This window comes from Stegodyphus dumicola, chromosome 12 (genome assembly GCF_044657685.1).
Source record: "Stegodyphus dumicola isolate Sdum_Otavi_A_Nest chromosome 12, ASM4465768v1".
NCBI lineage: Eukaryota > Metazoa > Arthropoda > Arachnida > Araneae > Eresidae > Stegodyphus > Stegodyphus dumicola.
The window spans coordinates 9,482,750-9,502,563 of NC_140779.1; the positions used below are offsets into that span (position 1 = coordinate 9,482,750).

A 19,814-nucleotide genomic window follows, 5' to 3' on the forward strand; every position below is an offset into this window, starting at 1 on the left:
ATCATGGATATCGCATTCACATAACCCAAAAAATATGTCCCACGGTTCTCACACAAAATTTAATATCTACTAACTACTGCAATACAATCTATATCCATTTCCTCCAGGAAATTAAGAAAAATCAACCACAGGTTTATTTTAACACTTCATAAAAACATATTAGCAATGCGTTTTAATGAACACATTTGCTTTTTAATAAGTCATATTAACAAACATAATGCATTTCTTTTTAATGAATGGCTCTCCTCAATTTCAATAAAAATAATCTTTCTATTATTTTGAGTTGTAAACAATTAATAGTTTTTAAAGGTAAGATTAAGATCATTCAAATAATTAAAAAAAGTTTGTATTCCAGGGTTGCCAGTCAAACAGGAGATTGAAGTTCTCTGACTTTTCCAGGTGTGTTTTAAGAAAATTCCAGTCTATCCGTACATATATAAAACATACATATATAAAATTCCCAAAGCATGACTAACTATAATAGGAGTTATTTTTTCCACTGAAGATTGAGATAAGAATCTGCTCAATCTGGAACAAAAAAAATGTCTTTTTTTGCAGCTAAATGAAAGAAATCTATTTAATGATATTTTAATATAAATTGAAGCATTTTATTTTTATTTAGCAGCACACATACACAAAAAATATGTGCATTAAATTTCATGATGGTATACCATCATACTGCTAGGATAAGTTTCAAGAATATGGCAGAGAAAATCGCCAAATACTATTAACTAATAATAAATAAATTTAGAAGGAAGAAGCCACATTAAATAATACAAATAATATTAAAATAATTAGTTAATTAACTAATATTAAAAACTGAATTATGATAATCAACGATATTTTGGAGAATATAGTTATATTAAATGGTTAGCCTATATAATGATAGATAGGCTAACCATTTATATATAATATAATGTTAGATTAACATAATATAATTATATTGTTAACATAATATAATGTTAGATGACTGATTACTATTTTTTTATTTAACTGCAAAATGACAAATAAGGCATTTATTGAAAAGAAAAAAAAAAAAAAAAAGGTTTAAAAGATTTTGTGGTAAAATCCTAGATTACAGTATGGCCTAGGCACGAATTTAAAAATTTTTGCCAACACCAAAATGACCCATTTACTGATCATAAACATCTGATTTAGTGCCTCATCATAATGTCAAATCCCACATGTACCATATACTAGGATTAAACTGATTTCATTTAATACAAGGAGAGTAGGTATTTTCTTTCGTTCAACATGCGCAGTCGAGTCTCTTGATTCTCGAGTTTGCTGGAAACTTGCTTTACACCAGCTGCCTGAATTACGCTCACGTGATACATAATTAACCAAGAAAGTGATTGCTTCTAATGTTCGTGCAAAATTCCCTTTTTGGGGGATCAGAGTATGAAATTCTCCGACTTTTCCAGAATTTGAGTAAAATATTTAAATTCCCCGACATTTTTTGTAAATTTTCGAATTCCCCGACTTTTTCCGGTTTTCCAGGTATCATAGCAACTCTGGTATTTTCTGTGATGTGATATTAATACATAAAACATCCAAGGCGTCAGTGCAGAGGAGTGAAATAGGGCCAAAAGTATCCAGAACAGACGCAACAACATCAATAATTTTCGAAGAATACAGAAGTTGATGCAAGGGAGCTATATCAATAGCTTGGGCAAAATAGCAGGACAGTTGAAGAGATGGTTTGAAGAAAGTTCAATATCAATACAGTGAGGACAGCTATTATAATTTCGTTGACCATCAGAGGATATCTTCATTGCTTTCAAATGTTTTGTCCTCAGTCTGGCTATGGTAGTAGAAATGACATGGTTACAATTTAGTGCAGGAATGGAATTCTTGATTGATTGGGAGGTAAGTCTGTGGCTGGCTATTGCATCAGCATCGGTAAGGGTTAAGCTGTTGGAAAATTGAGAACTATTCGGGCATCTTTGGCGAGGACATCACCCTGCTCATTTTTCGTAAATATGAACATGCACTGGTATCTACTGTAGTGTGCAGGTCCTTATTAATACTGTTAAAACTGAATAAATATGCATCATAAAAATTTAGTGCAATTTTTTTTTTCAGTGAACTGGATTTGATTACTTAATTTAGGCAAATTTTGCAAGGAGTACCTATCTAAGTTTCAACTACAATCAAGCACAAGAAGGAATGAACTTAGAATTGTGTTTCTTTTTCCTTACTACCAAATAAAATTTCTTCAGTGTATTAAAATTATGTATCTTCACTATTTCATGAAACACTTGAAGGCTTTTTAATTTTTTTACACTATACATTCAAAAGATTTCCTACACTGTTTATTGTGATTTCGAAACTATCATATTAAATATATAAATTTTCAAGACATTGCTTATCATGATCTTGAAACTTTTAAATACATAAATTTTCAAGATATTGATGCCATTACTTTTAAAGCATTGTATAAGAATATATTTTTATAATCAAATATTATTACACGAAATTCGAATACATGTAATTTTTATTACTTGTACAGTTATTTCTTTATCTTGTGTCTCACTTCTTTGCCGGGTCTCAGTTCTTTGCTGTTCTGACTGGAGTTGTTCAGTTACTTGAAACTGAAAGTCAAATGAGTGTATAAAAATTTCTGAAGAATATGAAAAATATTTCTTCCATTTTTTAAAGGAATTTTACTTTTTCTCTAAACAATATATATAAAATTTTCAACAGAGAAGCATTAAATGATGCAATTTAAATTAAGAAATCATTGAATAAATTAATATAAAATATATCATTATTAAATTTTGCAGAATTATGCACCTCTAACTTTCAAAAATTTAACTATGTTTCCCTAGTATGGATAGTAAGTAGAATAGTTACAAGTATGGATACTAATAAATATTTGAAATGCTCAAGATGTTAGCTGCTTTTACATTAAATGTTTGAAATGGTACAAATAATACTGTCTTTGACTATTCAGCTACTTAGATATCAAATCTGACTTTTGTTATGAAACTCATAAGTATTTTAAACTCAAAATATTCCTTCAAATTCAAGATTTTTTCAGAAGTGATGCTTTCTTTTGCATGAAAGCGTAAGAAGCATGACTTATGCATTTCAGAAATGATGCTTTCTTATGCATGAAAAACTAAAAGTTTAAATAAAAAAGTATCTAAATTCATTTCTGAATAAATGCTTAAACACTGATAAAACATCCCAGTTTTTCATTCAATTTTCTTAAATCTCAAAAATATTCATAACTTTACTGAACAAATGAAAAAGAAAAATAATGAAAGGGGGGAGTAATATTTTCTCTTTTAACAAATCTAGAGTAAATTTAACATTCTAAGTACTGAGGGAAAGGATATTAAAAATTTTATCCGAGGGAAGAAAGTACAATTATTTATTACATTAAATCTTTCACCACAACAGAATACTATAAGACGTCAAACAATCTACATGAGGAACGTAACCACAAACATTATTTAAAAAATAAGACTGTTTTTGTTACCATCTGGCCAGTGAGGGACAAATTTTCTAAACAGAATAAACGTTAGGCCCATATAACATGGGGTTTGTTTCACACGAACAACTGTTTCGGACAATTTTTCTGCCTGGTTTACTATTGAAAGAAAAACGCGCGACTTTTTCCTTCATTTCCAAAAAAATTGCAGGTTGTTCACTTTCAACCAATCAGCTATGAGCTTCGAATGCTATCAGCTTGTTTGTAACGGGGAACCAGTTTTCCCTACGTTAACCCCAAAGCGATCTGTGGTGATTGGCTGTTGTGACAAAGCAGAAAAATTGTTCCAAACAGTTGTTCTTACGAAACAAACCGACTTGTATTAGCAGCCTTAGAAGTACAACACTTCTACTACTGCCCCCCCCTGAAGAATAAATATTGATTCTAAAAAATAAATAAATAAAGGGATATATTCACCAGAATACTGGTAAAAGTATTATTTGTTAATTTTCATCAGCCATTTTCTCCCTTTTATACCTAAATCAGCACTGTAATGCAAAAATATTGTTCAATTACCAAGAGTTACCGTATTTGACGGCATATAAGACGCACCCTGATTTAGAAGGCCACACAATAGTCCGCGCGAGAGCGCGATACCACAATAACTTAAAATTTGGTTTCTTTTATTTCTCACGTTTCGTAAAAGCCAAATAAACAATCATTGAATGCAACTACCAAACATATTTTTATTAAGGAAAATTAACAAACAGCAAGCTATTTTGAACTTGATATGTAAATTTTAATAATGAATAAATGAACGAATGGCAAGCAATCAAACATATTACAAAATAAAGCAGAAACAACAAAAAACACAGATTCATAAAAATTCCTTTTCACTATCATCATCATCATCAAAAACGAGAATATCGTCATCACTACTGTTTCCGTCATCACTAGAATCACCTTCTTCGAATAATGCGTCATCTTCTGTTCCGTCAAGAGTATTACTGATTCCGCACTTATTAAAGGACTTAACAATGACTTCAGCCTTTACGTCCTCCCAAGATCTTTTTACCCACTCGCACACTTGTGAAATAAAGGGTCGCTTCATTCTACCTGAGGGTGTGAGGGCGTGATGTGGCTCTCCTATCCACTTGTTATATTGTTCTCGTTTCCCCCCCCCTTTAAATTGCTTATTCACCGATACATCTGAAGGCTGCAATTGGCTAGTCAGTCCATCAGGAATGACAGCTATCTGGGTTTTTAATTCTCTCACTTTATTCTTTATGGTTTCACTTCTATGGACGCTAAACTGATCCAAAACCAGTCGCCTCGCCCATACGTTTAGTAACCACAGATTCATTCCAGCTTCGTCCATCCAGCCTTTCGGATGAATATGAACAATTACACCCGTTGGAAGTTTTCTTTTGGATGAGTTTTTCTTTTGAATATGAAAAACGGCGGTAGTTTTGTGCCATCAGCACAACATGTTAGAACTACCGCATATCGGGTTTTTTCATGACCTGTGGTTTTTATGGTTATTGATTTAGACCCTTTAATACTCACAGTCTTGTTGGATGGTACATCAAATGTGAGTGGAATTTCATCCATATTTCCTATCTGACCGAGCTGAAAAGAAGTTTTCTTGCGTGCATTTAAAACAAATCTATGAAATGCTAGTATTTTTTCTTCATAATTTTCTGGCATTTTCTGTGCAATAGTTATTTTTGTGCGCATCGATAAGCCTTGCCTTTTCATGAACCTGTAGCACCAGCCCTCAGACCCTGAAAAGTTCTGATTCCCATGTTTTTCTGCAAATCCTTTGGCCTTACTGATTATCCTTTTGGTTGAAACACTTATCCCAGATTTCTTCTTATGTATCCCCCACATTTTTACGGCATTTTCAAATTCAGGCCAAGATGGAGCTGGCCATCGAAGGTTATGTTTTTGTTTTTTAGCACTCTTCAGTTCATCTTCCTGCAGTCGCCAAGTACGTATCATTTTTTCGGTAGGTGGAGGACCGAAATGCCTTGCTGCTGCTTTGTTTTCATGCAGTTTGGGTAGTTTAACACTCCTAGTTCATACTGAATTGTATAGCTTAATCTCTTGTTTCCTGTAGTCATATTTTCCAGGGTATATTTTTAAACAAATAGTTTTAAGCACTGATACCGAGTCGGTTTTAAGCACCGATGTCGGCTGAGTCAAAGAAAGTATATATAAAGAAGGAAAGGCTCCATAGACGTAATGTAACTTCGACATCAGCTTCGAGCTTTGGCGCTTTTTGGCGACAGATATTTCACGCATGTGCAAAATAATTATGGCAGATAGAAAAAGTTATGTGTGTCTAGACCTTTATCCGGGCTAAAAATAGCATTCAGTACTGAAAGTTAACCTGCGTCCTTCACATATAAGATGCAGGTAACTTTTTTGAGACCAAATTTAGGAAAAAAAGTGCGTCTTATATGCCATCAAATATGGTATATAATACAGAAGTAACTTAAAGATTCATGGTCTGGTGATGTAACTTACTACAGTCAAAAGTCGTTAATCCGGACTCGTCGGGATTCGGCGATTCCGGATTATCAATTTTTCCGGATTATAGATCATCAGTTTAAATCTGGCAAGATGGCATGCAGAAATTACAAAATTAAAAATATGAAACCGTAATATTTACGAAATAAAGAACAATTATGATCTAAAGGGTATCAAAATTTACAAAAAGAAAAAGCTTAATATTTATTTGTTTACTTTATTAAACATTTCTTTAAATGTAAGTTGTTTAAGTTGCTTCGTTTCATGTGATAATACTTTCTCTTTAATTCTATTAAACAGACATAATTTCTTGTTCAGTTATAAAGTTCCGCTGTTCAAGTCCTATAATTGCCATGTCGAGAATACCGACTAATTTGTCAATCGAAATTTTTTCGTTTTCAATAACCTCTGGGTCACTTTCTTCACTATCGGAAGCGAATTATAATGACGAGGAACTTGATTTAAATCATGTCAAAGATGGAGTACATCGAGATGAAATACTACATTTAGAAAGGAATTATAAGCCAAATAAAATAAAAACATCTGCCCTGAAGATAAGGATAGTGCTTTGAGGTCCGGATTATGGGTGTCCGAATTAACGACTTTTGACTGTCCTTGCCTTTGGTCAGTTTATAAAGACAGCGATTTTGATCTTTTCCATATATTTGAAATTATCCATCTTGTTTATTGTTTTAATAGTTGAATTATTAACCTGTGAAAAAGAGACTTCCTCTCGATGGAAAATGCAAAGAAGTTAATTGTTGCAGTCCTAATACTAGTTATTTTCTAATTTTTACTACTTATCTAGTGATTAAAATTACATATTCTATCTACCTTTGTTTATTTTGTAATTTTTTTTTCCAGTATTTACAAAAATTAGAACAGCTCCAACATTTAAGGGTTTTATCATCCAAATTTAAGTCGGCACATGAACACTAATCAAATTATGCAATACTGAAGAAAGCAGCTCTCCAAAGAGAAAATACTGAATTGTGTTACAAAGAAAAGGAAATCTACTTTTAGCATAAGTAAAATTTTACAAGTAATAATTGTTTTACAATAACAATAGAAGCAATAAATGAAAACTTTTTAAAAATTTAAATTATATAATTATTTGATTTATGAAGAATCTTCTTTTAATGTATTAATTTCAAAAAGATAACAGTATACATTTTTTCACACTCGTTTCAAAGACAACCTTCAGTCCAGAATGATGAACCTTTATGTACCTACATGCCAATTTTTGGTAACAGAATTTTGAATTCATTATAAGTGAGGAAAAAAAATAAAACTAAATACTTCTAAATTAATATCCCTTATTTGCAATCAGAAACAAACATTAGTACGGCAACCATAACATTAACAGTTTTTATGTTTATTAAATAATAATAAAAAAAAATTAGTACAACTTCTGCTGTAGAAATTCAAATGCTAAATAAGTTATATTATGTTCATACTTTGTTACTTCTGGTAGAACTAAACTGAACTGGAATCATCTGACAAATGATTTCCAGCAAATCTTTAATCTTTGTTCATTTCTGAAAATAATGACTTGCAGGCATAGGTAGTTGAAAATAATGTCAAAATAGCAAATATCAGCTTCTCCAGAGAGCTATACGAGTCTGGAATTGAATCCAGGTTTCATAATTTTAGTATCAGCATTTTCATTCATACTGGTGAACACTTTCTAATTCCATTAATGCCTCCCTTATTTTCATAAATTTTTAAGTCCATATTGAACTAGACTGGGAATAATGAGCTGCATTACAATTTCTTATATTTCCAACCAACAAAATTTAGTCAAGTTCATCAAGTGGAATCACATCAGGGTACATAGTAAATTTGAGTGCTTCTGATAACTCTGTAAAATGAGAAAACCTCCATGAAAATTCTTTAATTGAAGAATTCATTACCAAAGAAACGACTTTTGCTTGGTCTAGTTTTCATGTAAACCGCAATTGCTGGTTAATTATTTCAAGTTTGGGAAATACCTATAGTTTTTGGAAACAATATCTTTAATGAAAACTTAAAAATTTAGCCTCAAAAGCACAAATGAGATGTACCATAATGATAACTGTTTTGTTTAGGCCTTAAAAATTTACTTTCAAATCATTGAAATGCTGGTAAAAGATATAAAAATAAACGCAAGCCACGCAACATCCATTATTTGTGAATATTGTTAACTTTTTCTCTCATTCACTAAAAACAGTCCAGTTTCTTCCAAGCAATCACCAAATCTTTGAAATACATTACCATAGCTCAAATAATGAACACTGTTATGCATCAATAAGCCATTGTACACCAAATTTATTTCATTCAGCAAAGCATCAAACTTTCATTTATTTAAAGCATTCAACCATATGAGCTTCAATATTTTTGTGACAACGACCATTATATTAGCAAACAGGGCCAGATTTACAAATAAGCTACAGCTTAGGGCCCCCAAAAAACTTTAAAAATATAGTATAAATACTATTACAATATATTATGACAGACTTATAAAGGGCCATATATCTTAAATCGCTTAGGGCTTTATGAGGTCTAAATCTCGCTTTATTAGCAAAGGAAGCAAAAGCATCCTCTGCACACAAGGCTTTTTGAAGTATAATGCACTGGAATTCAAGAATCAAATGTCCAACATGTGTTTCAAATAAACTGATAAAAACATTATTTTTGGCCACGGTACTGAGAGCAGATGAGTCGTCATTCAAATAAGTTTACTTAAAACTAATTCTTCTTCAGCAAATCTATACTATTAAAATTTGTGCGTGTCTGTCTATCTGTTTGTGGCATTATCTCCTTTGGAATGACGGGGTGTTTTGAGAGAAGTACCTTCGGATTCCAAAAATTTGTGGGAAGCCATTTTGACCATTCTCATCTTTGCACAACTTTAATGAGCTGAGATATTAATTTAAAACTCCAAAAATGCATATTTCCGTACTCATTTTTCCGAGTGACAACAGTCTCGAACGCTGGAAATAAAAATCTGCTTTATTTTCAAAAGTGTTGCCAATCCTCACTTTCAAATCGAATTTGTTAATCAAAACTTTATTAGTTTCACTAACTATGAAAGAAAAATATCATTGCCAAACATTAAACACATTATTATTATCCTGATGTTGAAGAAAGCCCACAATTGCATGTGTCTTCATTGTATGTTGAAAAATCGTTAATGTCAGCATTATAAACAAATAGCGTCTACAAGTAAATTTTTTGTTTCAGGTTCGGATAACTGACATGGTACGTTACTGCTATGATAATTCTTTTATTGGTATTGAGAAAAAGTTGTTATACAGTCAAAAGTCTTTAATCTGGACTCGTCGGGACTTTGGCGATTACAGATTCTCTTTTTCCAGATTACAGATCATCAATTTAAATCTGCTAAAATGGCATGCAGAAATTATAAAATTAAAAATATGAAACCGTAATTTATGAAATAAAGAGCAATTATGATCTAAAGGGTATCAAAATTTACAAAAAAAAAAAAAAAAAAAAAAAAGCTTTATATTTATTTGTTTACTTCATTAAACATTTCTTTCAACTCGTGCATGCGTAAAGCATACATTACGCATAGTCGAAATTAGATAATTGCAACCAGAAAACTATTTGATTTGTATTCGAGATATTTATAATGACGAGGAATTTGATTTGATTTAAATCATATCAAAGATGGAGTACATCGAGATGAAATATTACATTTAGTAATGAATTATAAGCCGAATAAAATAAAAACATCTGCCATGAAGATAAGGATAGTGCTGACAGATCAACTTCATGTTCATTGCGCGCCGCGACGTTTCCCCCTTTCCCCCACAGAGCAGCGTGAAATTGATAAACAGATTTCGGAATGGTTAGAGAAACAAAGGATCAAACAAACAAATCTTTATCCATTTTTTGCAGCAATTCCACTTTTTGTTTGATGGACATCGAAACATGATTTCGCTTTGGCAGCTCCAGAATCGGAAATTCTTTTTGGCGTAATCAAAAGTTCAAGCTTACTTTTATAAAACTGCTCTAACAGTCTGCAAAAAAATAATAAACTGGATCCAATTAGAAAATTAAGGAACAATGCAATCTGCAACATTAACTGAAATAGATAATTAGATAATTTTAGCTTAGCTTATACCGTCCATTATACATTAAATGCACATGTGTCAACGTATTATGCTCTTGCGCAGAATGTTTGTAACTTTGAGGTCCGGATTATAGATCTTTCCGGATTATGGACATCCAGATTAAAGACTTTTGAATGTATTATATTAAATTTAAATGTCAAAAGACATGTCAAAAGTTTTTGTTTCCTGGTTTGGGAAAAAAAATTATTTACGAATTGGTTGTTGCTTGGAAATAATGAACTGAATTCATACATATTGAAATGTTTTTATGCATTTTTTCTTTCAGGTGCACACAGAACTTTTAAATTTTGCTTTGACTGCAATCCGCTAGAGAATTTATAACAGTGGTATAAATATCTGTAGTTATTGGCAATGATGTCATCAGAATTCATTTGTCCTTGACACACAATATCCAGAAAAATCAGCTGATCAAACAGATTTAATTACATCTGTATTTTCATTTAAATATAGCAATATAAAGGGATTTTATCTTATTTTCAAAATCTTCTAAAAATGACGAGATCAATGCTAACTGGACTTCCTTCAAGAATTTTCCTCAAACGATTTGCAACGACAGGCAATGATATCTGTAACTGGGAAAACTTGCAACATTGGTTGGAAATTCATTATACAATGAAAAACAATATATAAATTGATTTTTGGGGGGAATAAATGTTTATTAACTTACATACACATATTACATATTCATTAATTATGTTATACTAAATTAATACAGTCAAATTACATGTCATATATATTAGATAAGTCTGAAATACACATGAAAAGTAAACTATAAATAAAGCCATAACAAAGAAATACTGGCATACCCTTTTAAAAGGACTAAATAAATTGCTGATAACTTCTAGAACCTTTTTTGTTGATTGTTCAACCGAAGGATCAGATGTTTGGACCTAAAAAAAATTGCTTACATAACTATTCTTTAAACAATATAAATTGCATAATTATGGAATTCTATATTAACTAACATAAATTAAAGTATTAAATTTAAAAATAGAGTAAACCCTTCTTAAAAAAAAAAATCACTACAGTTCCCTCTTTCCACATATTACCCGATGACTTTTTAGTCAACTAATCTTATGATAAGAACAGATAAATGTTATTTGCTTTCTTATAGTACATGAAAAAAAAATCTAATTGCAAATATTATGAATGAATAAATGAATTTCTCTGAAATGTTTGAAACTGCTTTAGTTCATATAGTTTCAAATATGTAGTTTGAAAGCCACTTAATTAGGCATAATTAGTGATGCAGCAGTCCAAGGATTTTGCATATTTGTTTTATTAAAATACTACATTTTTAAAAGGGATAAAATTTTATTTATATCTTCCAATTCTTTGGCTTGGTTCAATATAATGATCTTCCATTCTTTTAATGGACCTTATAAATTTAATATTATTAAATTATTATTATTTAATATTACTAATATGCATCCCAAAAATCAAGAGCTTTAATTTAGGTATTTTTAAAATGCAATACAATGCATAGCTCGCATGATACCATATATTATTATGAAGATTCCGCATCAATATGCATAATTATGTATTTTACCTTCAAATGATTTTTAACAATAAAATTACTTTCACTTTTCTTTTCACTGAAAATTATAAAATTCTGGCACTCAAAGACTATGTAAACTGCACTAACCAGAGCTGTAATCTCAATGAATTTCAATTATTGTTAGTAAAATTTAATTCTATCAAATATTTTACAAAGTATATAAATATACATAAAAAGTGGGTTTAATATTTTTCCTCAAGTTCTAGATAATAATAACTTATTTGATTATAGAAGAGCATGTGAGGGTTATCTGCTTAAGGGAAGAGTGTCTTCATGGGGAATTTTCTAAGGGAAACTGGCTCGTTCCCACATTATACATAAGAAGATGCAAATGCTTATGCAACCAGCCCATTTGCCTGGAATCAAACTTGAATGAAACTACCACTGTATCAGTGACTTTCACCACTACTGGCCTTTTAGTTTTTAATTAAGAGGGAGATTAAATCATTTTAAATTCCTTATATACATTAAATAATTCATTTAATGCAATTCCAAAAGACTGTAAAAACAATTAATAGGACATCCAGAAAATGATACGTATTGCTGAAAATCTTTCTTTCCAACTTTAATCCTCAACAAAACATGTATTACAGTGATGAGGATAATAAGAATGATAATGATGATAATCTTAATAGCAATAATAACATATTATTATTACACTATAATGCAGATGTAATAATAATATCATATGTAGCAATGATAATAAACAGTAATACTATTACAGTAATAATAATAATAATAATAATGTCACTCACTGTATTAGTAAATTATAGAAATATTGTGCTCTTTCTTTTAATTTAAATGAACAAAACATAAAAACAAACTTTGGCAAAATGTTTAGACAAGAATTAGAAATTTTTTTAAAAAATTACAAATATAAAATAAAAATATAAATATAAAAGAAACTGTTTAATGAATGGAGTACTTTTGAGCAACAAAAGAAGCTAACATTTATTGAAAGATAATGACAGAAATGATGCTATAGATAATGAAATAGATGTTGGAGAATCCAGAATTTGATTGTATTGCTGGAAAAAGATTTGATTTTTTTTTTTTTTTCACCAAATACACTTTGGATATAGATGCTTATAACTTGCAGAAGATAACAGTTGATCAATTAATAATTTGATCAGTTAAGATTTCACATAGATTAATTATTCTTTGGAATAATATCAAAGAGCAAAAAAATCAGGGATATTTGGGAGCCCATTCTTAAGTATGAAATATCATTAAGTTAGGCCACTTATAAAGCCATGAATCACCTGCATTTAAAGCAGTTAAAAAGTTATAACTGTATTTTTTATATTTTTATTTAGATAAATATCAATATAACAAAGCTCATTAAAAATAACTAAATTAAATATCAGAAAAGTACAGCATTTATGAAATAAGAATTATTGAAAACAAAAAATTTTTCTCTCACCTTGCCCTATACCATTCAAATAAAATATAAAAAATTACTCCTTGCCTGAAACTATTTACCTCAAATATAGAAAAACTTCTCAGCTCACTAAAAATGATAAGTTACCTTCCTCCCTGCTGTAACCATACATTCAATCTTTCAAAGTTCCTTACGCATGTGATGGAATGTTTAATCATTCCACAAACTTTAATTCATCATCTTTATGTGTCTCTGGAACTTATGGAATAGTAATATAAAAGCTATAGGATTTAATCATTTTTATTATTCTAGCATTTGCTTAGAATCTAGCAGTACTACCAACTTACCAAACTAAAAAATTAGACGATTTTACAATAGTCTGTGACTATCTACACCTCCACCAAAAAGTGGTAGGAAAGTACTATTCATGAGGCAAAACAGTCACCAAAATAATTAATGTACAATGTTGCCAAAAAGTATTAATATGACAAGCCAAGTATGCATGAAGCACCATATCTGTTTTAACCAGTAAACAATAGTGAAACTGTACAGATGCAAAATTTCCGTAATTCGCCAAATTTTATTTTTTAAAAATTAAAAACAGACCACTGTTTATATGGGGAACAGAGCACAAAAATAAATAAATAAATAAATAAAAATAAATAAAATAAAATAAAATAATTAATTAGTTAATTAATTAAAAAAATAAACATTTTATTAGCAATATTTTTTGCCTCTTTAATTTTACTGATTACTTGTTCTTGTATGAAATTCTTAGTGCATGACCATTTTGAAAATAGCTATTGCGTTTTGTACGTTAGCTTGGCAAAAAATTATTCCCCATCGACTTTGCAAATGCAAAAAAAGTTGGAAATAGGTGTGTGAACTTTTGCTGGGGGTGCAAGGTAATCAAACAGTACCGACTTATCTAAGAAATCAGAATTATCTCAGCGACCAAAATAATTTTCAAATGATTAAAAAAAGCTATTTCTAATACAGGGAGCTAATTCTAAACAGTATGTAATTAATAGTTGCAAATGTAATCATTAATTCTTTAATTATTAATTCTTTAAATTATTTATTAATTCTTTAAATTATTTATTAATTCTTTAAATGCAAATAGCACAATAAATACTTATGCGTAAAAGCCATTTTCACTATGCAACTTTAAATACAAAAATAATAATTTAATTAGTTTCTGTATAATTGTATCATAATTTTTTCCATAGTACTTGCTACAGAGGCCTGGTTTAGCTACTAAAATTTTTAATGTGCTTTTGTTTAAACATCAGTTCTTCTATCTGTGAAACTGAAAAATTTAAACGTTGCAATTTGAAATACACATAACGATATTTCCCTGAATAAATAATTCAATAAAAATCATCTGTTTCTAATTCAACTTTTATACAGTTGAACTTCTCTAATAGACACAACTAAATCAAAAGACTGCATAAGTGTTTAGTGAAGAAATAATGCAAAAAATAGTTTTGCACTCATTGGCTAATATAGACTACATGACTAGCAGCAGTGCTTGATGTTCACTAGAGATATAGCGTATGACATTTTGGGACATGACTGCAGTAACACACTACCATACCTCATATATGAAATAGCGTTGCTTCTATTTTATTCGGCAATCTAGGGGGAAAACTGACCAATATCAGACACCTGAAATAATGTTTCCGGGTTATATCATATTATATCAAGCTATATTACATATAGTAAAATCTATGACAAATTCTAAGAATAAGATGAAGTTGGGAGACCTATATTATAAAACAGTACAATGGGAATTTCATCCCCCCCCAAAAAAGTCTGCTTAAATTGGGAGAATTAGCATATCTAACTATGCAATCTGCTGAGGATGGAGGGGGAATGCAAATCATCATCATTGTAGTTATACAGCAAACAAAAGTAGCTAGTAGTAGAATCACCACTAATCTTAATTCCTCTCATGAAGAATAAAACATAAATACCAAATTTTTATTACATATTACTACAGTCAAAAGTCGTTAATTCAGACTTGTCGGGACTTCGGCGATTCCGGATTATCGATTTTTCCGGATTAAAGATCATCAGTTTAAATCTCGTAAGATGCCATGCAGAAATTCTAAAATTAAAAATATTAAACCGTAATTTATGAAATAAAGAACAATTATGATCTAAAGGGTATCAAAATTTAGAAAAAAAAAGCTTAATATTAAAATAAATAAAAATATGAAACCGTAATTTATGAAATAAAGAACAATTATGATCTAAAGGGTATCAAAATTTAGAAAAAAAAGCTTAATATTTATTTGTTTACTTTATTAAACATTTCTTTCAATGTAAGTTGTTTAAGTTGCTTCATTTTTTATGTGATAATACATAAGATGGCATGCAGAAATTCTAAAATTAAAAATATGAAACCGTAATTTATGAAATAAAGAACAATTATGATCTAAAGGGTATCAAAATTTACAAAAAAAAAAAAAAAAAAAATGCTTAATATTTATTTTTTTACTTTATTAAACATTTCTTTCAATGTAAGTTGTTTAAGTTGCTTCGTTTTATGTGATAATACTTTCTCTTTAATTCTATAAACAGACATAATTTCTTGTTCAGTTACAAAGTTCCGCTGTTCAAGTCCCGTTAACTGCTGTGCTGAGAATACCGACTAACTTGTCAATCGAAATTTTTTCGTTTTCACTAACCTCTCTGTCACATTCTCCATGTCTTTATCCATTTTTTGCAGCAATTCCACTTTTTGTTTGATGGACATCGAAACATACTTTCGTTTTGTAGATCCTTTGGGAGCTCCAGTATCGGAAATTCTATTTGACATAATCGAAAGTTCAAGTTTACTTTTATAAAATTGCTCTTACAGGCTGCAAAAAAATAATAAGCCAGATCCAATTCGAAAATTAAGGAACAACGCAATCATCAACATTAACTGAAATAGATAATTTTAGCTTATACCATCCGTTATACATAAAACGCGCACGCGAAAACATATTCTGCGCTTGCGCACACACATATGCGCAGTCGTAAAGGTCTTACGCGCACGCCTATGCGCATGTGTAAAGGCGGCGCATGCGCAGAAAGTTTTTAGCTTTGAGGTCCGGATAATGGGTGTCCGAATTAACGACTTTTGACTGTATATGCAAAATTCTTCAAGTAAGAAATACAAATACCTTCTTTGGAATAATATCAAAAAGAAGACTAAGGGTTGGCCGTTTTTTTAAAAGTGAAGATGACGAATGCTCTTTTCTTAGAAGAGGAAGAGTAATCTCAGAATTACTTGCTGTAATATAAAACATTTACAATAAATATATTATTCTTCCTTCAATATTTTATATACAATATGAAAAACATAAAACAGCAATATATAGAAAAAAATTGATGTAAAAAGAAACATGCACTAAGAAAAACAGTAATAAAGGTTTTCTTTGCAATACTACTGACATTAAAAAGTAACTCCTACATTATTTTTAACAAGGGAAAATTGGGTAGTCTTCTATTATCAGCACCAAATTCAGAAATATATGTATGTGTTCATGAATGCAAGTACATTGCACAAAAAAAGGGGGAGACAGTTCTATATCTCCCGTTCTACTAGGCCGATTGACAACTTGCGTTTTTCATGTCTCCAAAGCGTGACTTAGGATATGAATTAGATTTATTTGTAGCATTATTCTAATATAAGTATTTTGACACAAAATCAGATTTTTTCTGAAATGGCATGCCAATTTTTTTTCCATATTTCGATTCTACAATTCAAATTATGCCAAATTGTAAAAATCACAAGAGTAATTTTTAAAATATTAGCGCTCAAAATTTTAGCTCCTCAATGTTAATTGAATTTGGTGTATAATTATAAATATCTTTTTTTCTTATTGAACGTATTTGATTCTTCCTTTCACATTTTGAAATTTAGGTTCATTCTAAATAAAATTCAACCATTTTTATGATTTATATTAAAAATTTATTTTTAAATATTTTTTATAAATTTTTCAAAAATATTTTTGCATAAATTTTCGAAAATAATTTTGTATACCTATAAAAATTTTAACATCGTTTTAAAGCAGATGTATTTCTAGGCACATCTGCGAAAAATTAGTTTTTTTATTCAAAATTTTTTAAGATATATGTGAATTTACATACTGGAGAGTTTTGAAATTTGGCTTTTTTTTGAAGTGATAATAATGACAAATATAGTTTACGCACTTCGTTAAAATTATTTGAAAGTATGAAAGATGGCTTTTTTTCTGCTTGTTTACAATGAAAAACAGAAAGGGAAAATAAGTTGCTAGGAATTAAGAAGTTTGCCACGTAAATTATTCTTGGCAAAAACTGAAAAAAATACAGCAAGATAAATTTTTGAATTTCTGCGTGTATTTTGCACCAAACTTTACAAAATTTAATATTTAGGCATAATTTAAGCCATAGCCATAAACATTACTGGAGTTTTATCCATATTTAGGCATAATATAACATTATTGGAGTTTCATCCATATTTAGGCATAATATGGATGAAACTCCATTAATGTTTGATATGATAAGAAATAAGACAATGGATGTGAAAGGAACCAAAAAAAAAAATTTCACATAAAAACAACAGGTTAAGAAAAATCTCACCTCACAGTTGTGCTTTTCTGCTAGTGAATGGTACAAAATTAAAACTCATGGTCATTTTTAAAAGAAAGATGACGCCGAAATGTAATTTCCCAAGTGGTATTTTCATTCATTTTCACGAGAAAGGATGGATGGACAAAAACGGTGTGAAACTGTGGATAAGAAATGTTTGAGGAAAGTGACCTGATGCCTTAAAGAATCTAGAAAGTCTTTTAGTTTGGGACATGATCATATCCCATCTATCAGATAATACAAAAAAATTATTGAAAAAGTGTAATACAGACATGACAGTTATAAAGGTCATTCATTCAGCCTTTAGATATGTGTCCAAGTAGAGCACTCAAAGAAAATTTTAAATGACGGTGGAATATGTGGATGTTAAAGGTGAAAAAAACATTTACAAAAGAAGGCCAAATATATCATGCGAGTTTAGAAATAGTGTTTGGTTTATTTAATTACGGCAAAGCACACTAGGGCTATCTGCCTAAGGGGAGGGATGCTTTCGTGGAGGACTTTCTAAGGGAAACTGTTCATATACACATTATACATGGGGAAAACCATGAAAAGCACCATGCAGCCAACCTGTTCGCGGGATTCAAACCTCAGACCGAACTACCAGTGTTCAACGACTTTACCATTCAGCCGCTGGTGGGCCTTAGAAATAGTGTAGGTGTGGATAACAAAAGCAAGAAATGAAATTAAACATGGCATAATTCAAAAGTCATTTAAAAAATGCAGTATATCTAGCAATCCAGATAGAACAGAAGATTGCTATTTATTTCTGGATCAGAGTAACAGTGATGGTGAGGAAGAAACAGAATTCGATGATGTGCCTGAAGATATAACAGAAGGCGAATATCATGAATTTTTCATGCTATCTGATAGCGAAAATTTGAAGTTCATAAGGTATCTCACTTTGTTTAAAAACACTGCAGTTAGGTACACATAGAAATTTAATTTTAGTATGCTCATCTTTTCCTTATTTTTGAATCTATCATTTTTATATCCAATGTATAACATGCCCCCAATAATTTCAATCTTATTTTTTTTTTTTTTTTTTTTTTTGTATATTTTATTTTCTTATTTTATAGTTTTATATTTATTTCCTTTTTATACTTTATATCCTTATTTTTGAATCTATCATTTTTATATCCAATGTATAAAATGCCCCCAATTATTTTGATTTTACTTCTTGTATTAAAAGTGCATGTTATATGCAGTTATATACAGCATGTGTTACTTTATATTAAACTGATTATAAAGCCTGTGTGAACTAACTATCTGCCTAAGAGGGAAAAATGCCTTTATAAATAAGAATTTTAAATAAGATATCTATGGGGAACTGGCTTATATTTACATTATCTATACAGAAAACTTAAAAGCACAGACCACCAGCCATTTCACTGAAACTAAAATACAGCCAATGTTTGATAGTCTTATACACGGTCGCATAATATTTAGCAAAGTTGAATTTTGAATTGCTCATATCAGATTGCTTTTGTAGCATAATGTTACTTGCTATAAATTTTCCAAATGATCTTGAAGAAGATACTTACAAAAACCTTACATGACCCAGTGAAAAGTATTGGACTTTTCAATCTCTATAACATTGTTGGCATAGCCTTTTTCAAGGCTGTGTTTTTTTTTTTTTTTTTTTTTTTTTTTTAATTGATAACAAGGAGTCATTTTCAATTTTTACTTTAGTTATATGAATTTACTAATTTGTTTTACTTAAATGGGCCATAATAAATAATGATTCAGAGCTGTTTCAAAAAAGGAGCTTCTTTGTTTCGTTACAGCGAAGAATTACATCATGCCAAAATTAAGGCAAGAATTTTCTATTCCGTTAAAGTATGGGATGCCTTACTATTCAGCAGCTTATATACTCAGTCTTCTACAAATGATTATATATTGAACTATTCAGAATATTTTGTCCATCTGATAGTTCCTGAATTGCATAACATGGATTTTGTGAGACAGTTTTAATGGGTGCTTGTTTACACAGGATGACTGTCCAAAAAAAGGCATCATCTTTCAAGCTGAAATTTTCATGCTTTTTCAGCTTATGCTATTAGAAACAATACTTTATCCATATACAGCAATTGTAGTAATAAAAATTATACATTAATTGTAGTAATAAAATAATGAGTAGAA

At 30.0% G+C, this 19,814-nt stretch overlaps 1 protein-coding gene across 2 annotated transcripts in view; it reads right to left on the minus strand.

Moving 5' to 3' along the window:
- Rrp6 (exosome component Rrp6) overlaps positions 1-19,814 on the minus strand; it is a 103,357-nt gene that overhangs the window by 32,999 nt on the left and 50,544 nt on the right. For both annotated transcript variants that reach the window (XM_085827462.1, XM_085827463.1), the window contains exons 15-17: positions 16,220-16,329; positions 10,914-10,997; positions 2,505-2,594 (exon numbers count right to left, since the gene is read on the minus strand). In XM_085827462.1, the coding sequence (XP_085683588.1) occupies positions 2,505-2,594; positions 10,914-10,997; positions 16,220-16,329 (284 nt within the window). The remainder of the gene's footprint in view (positions 1-2,504; positions 2,595-10,913; positions 10,998-16,219; positions 16,330-19,814) is intronic.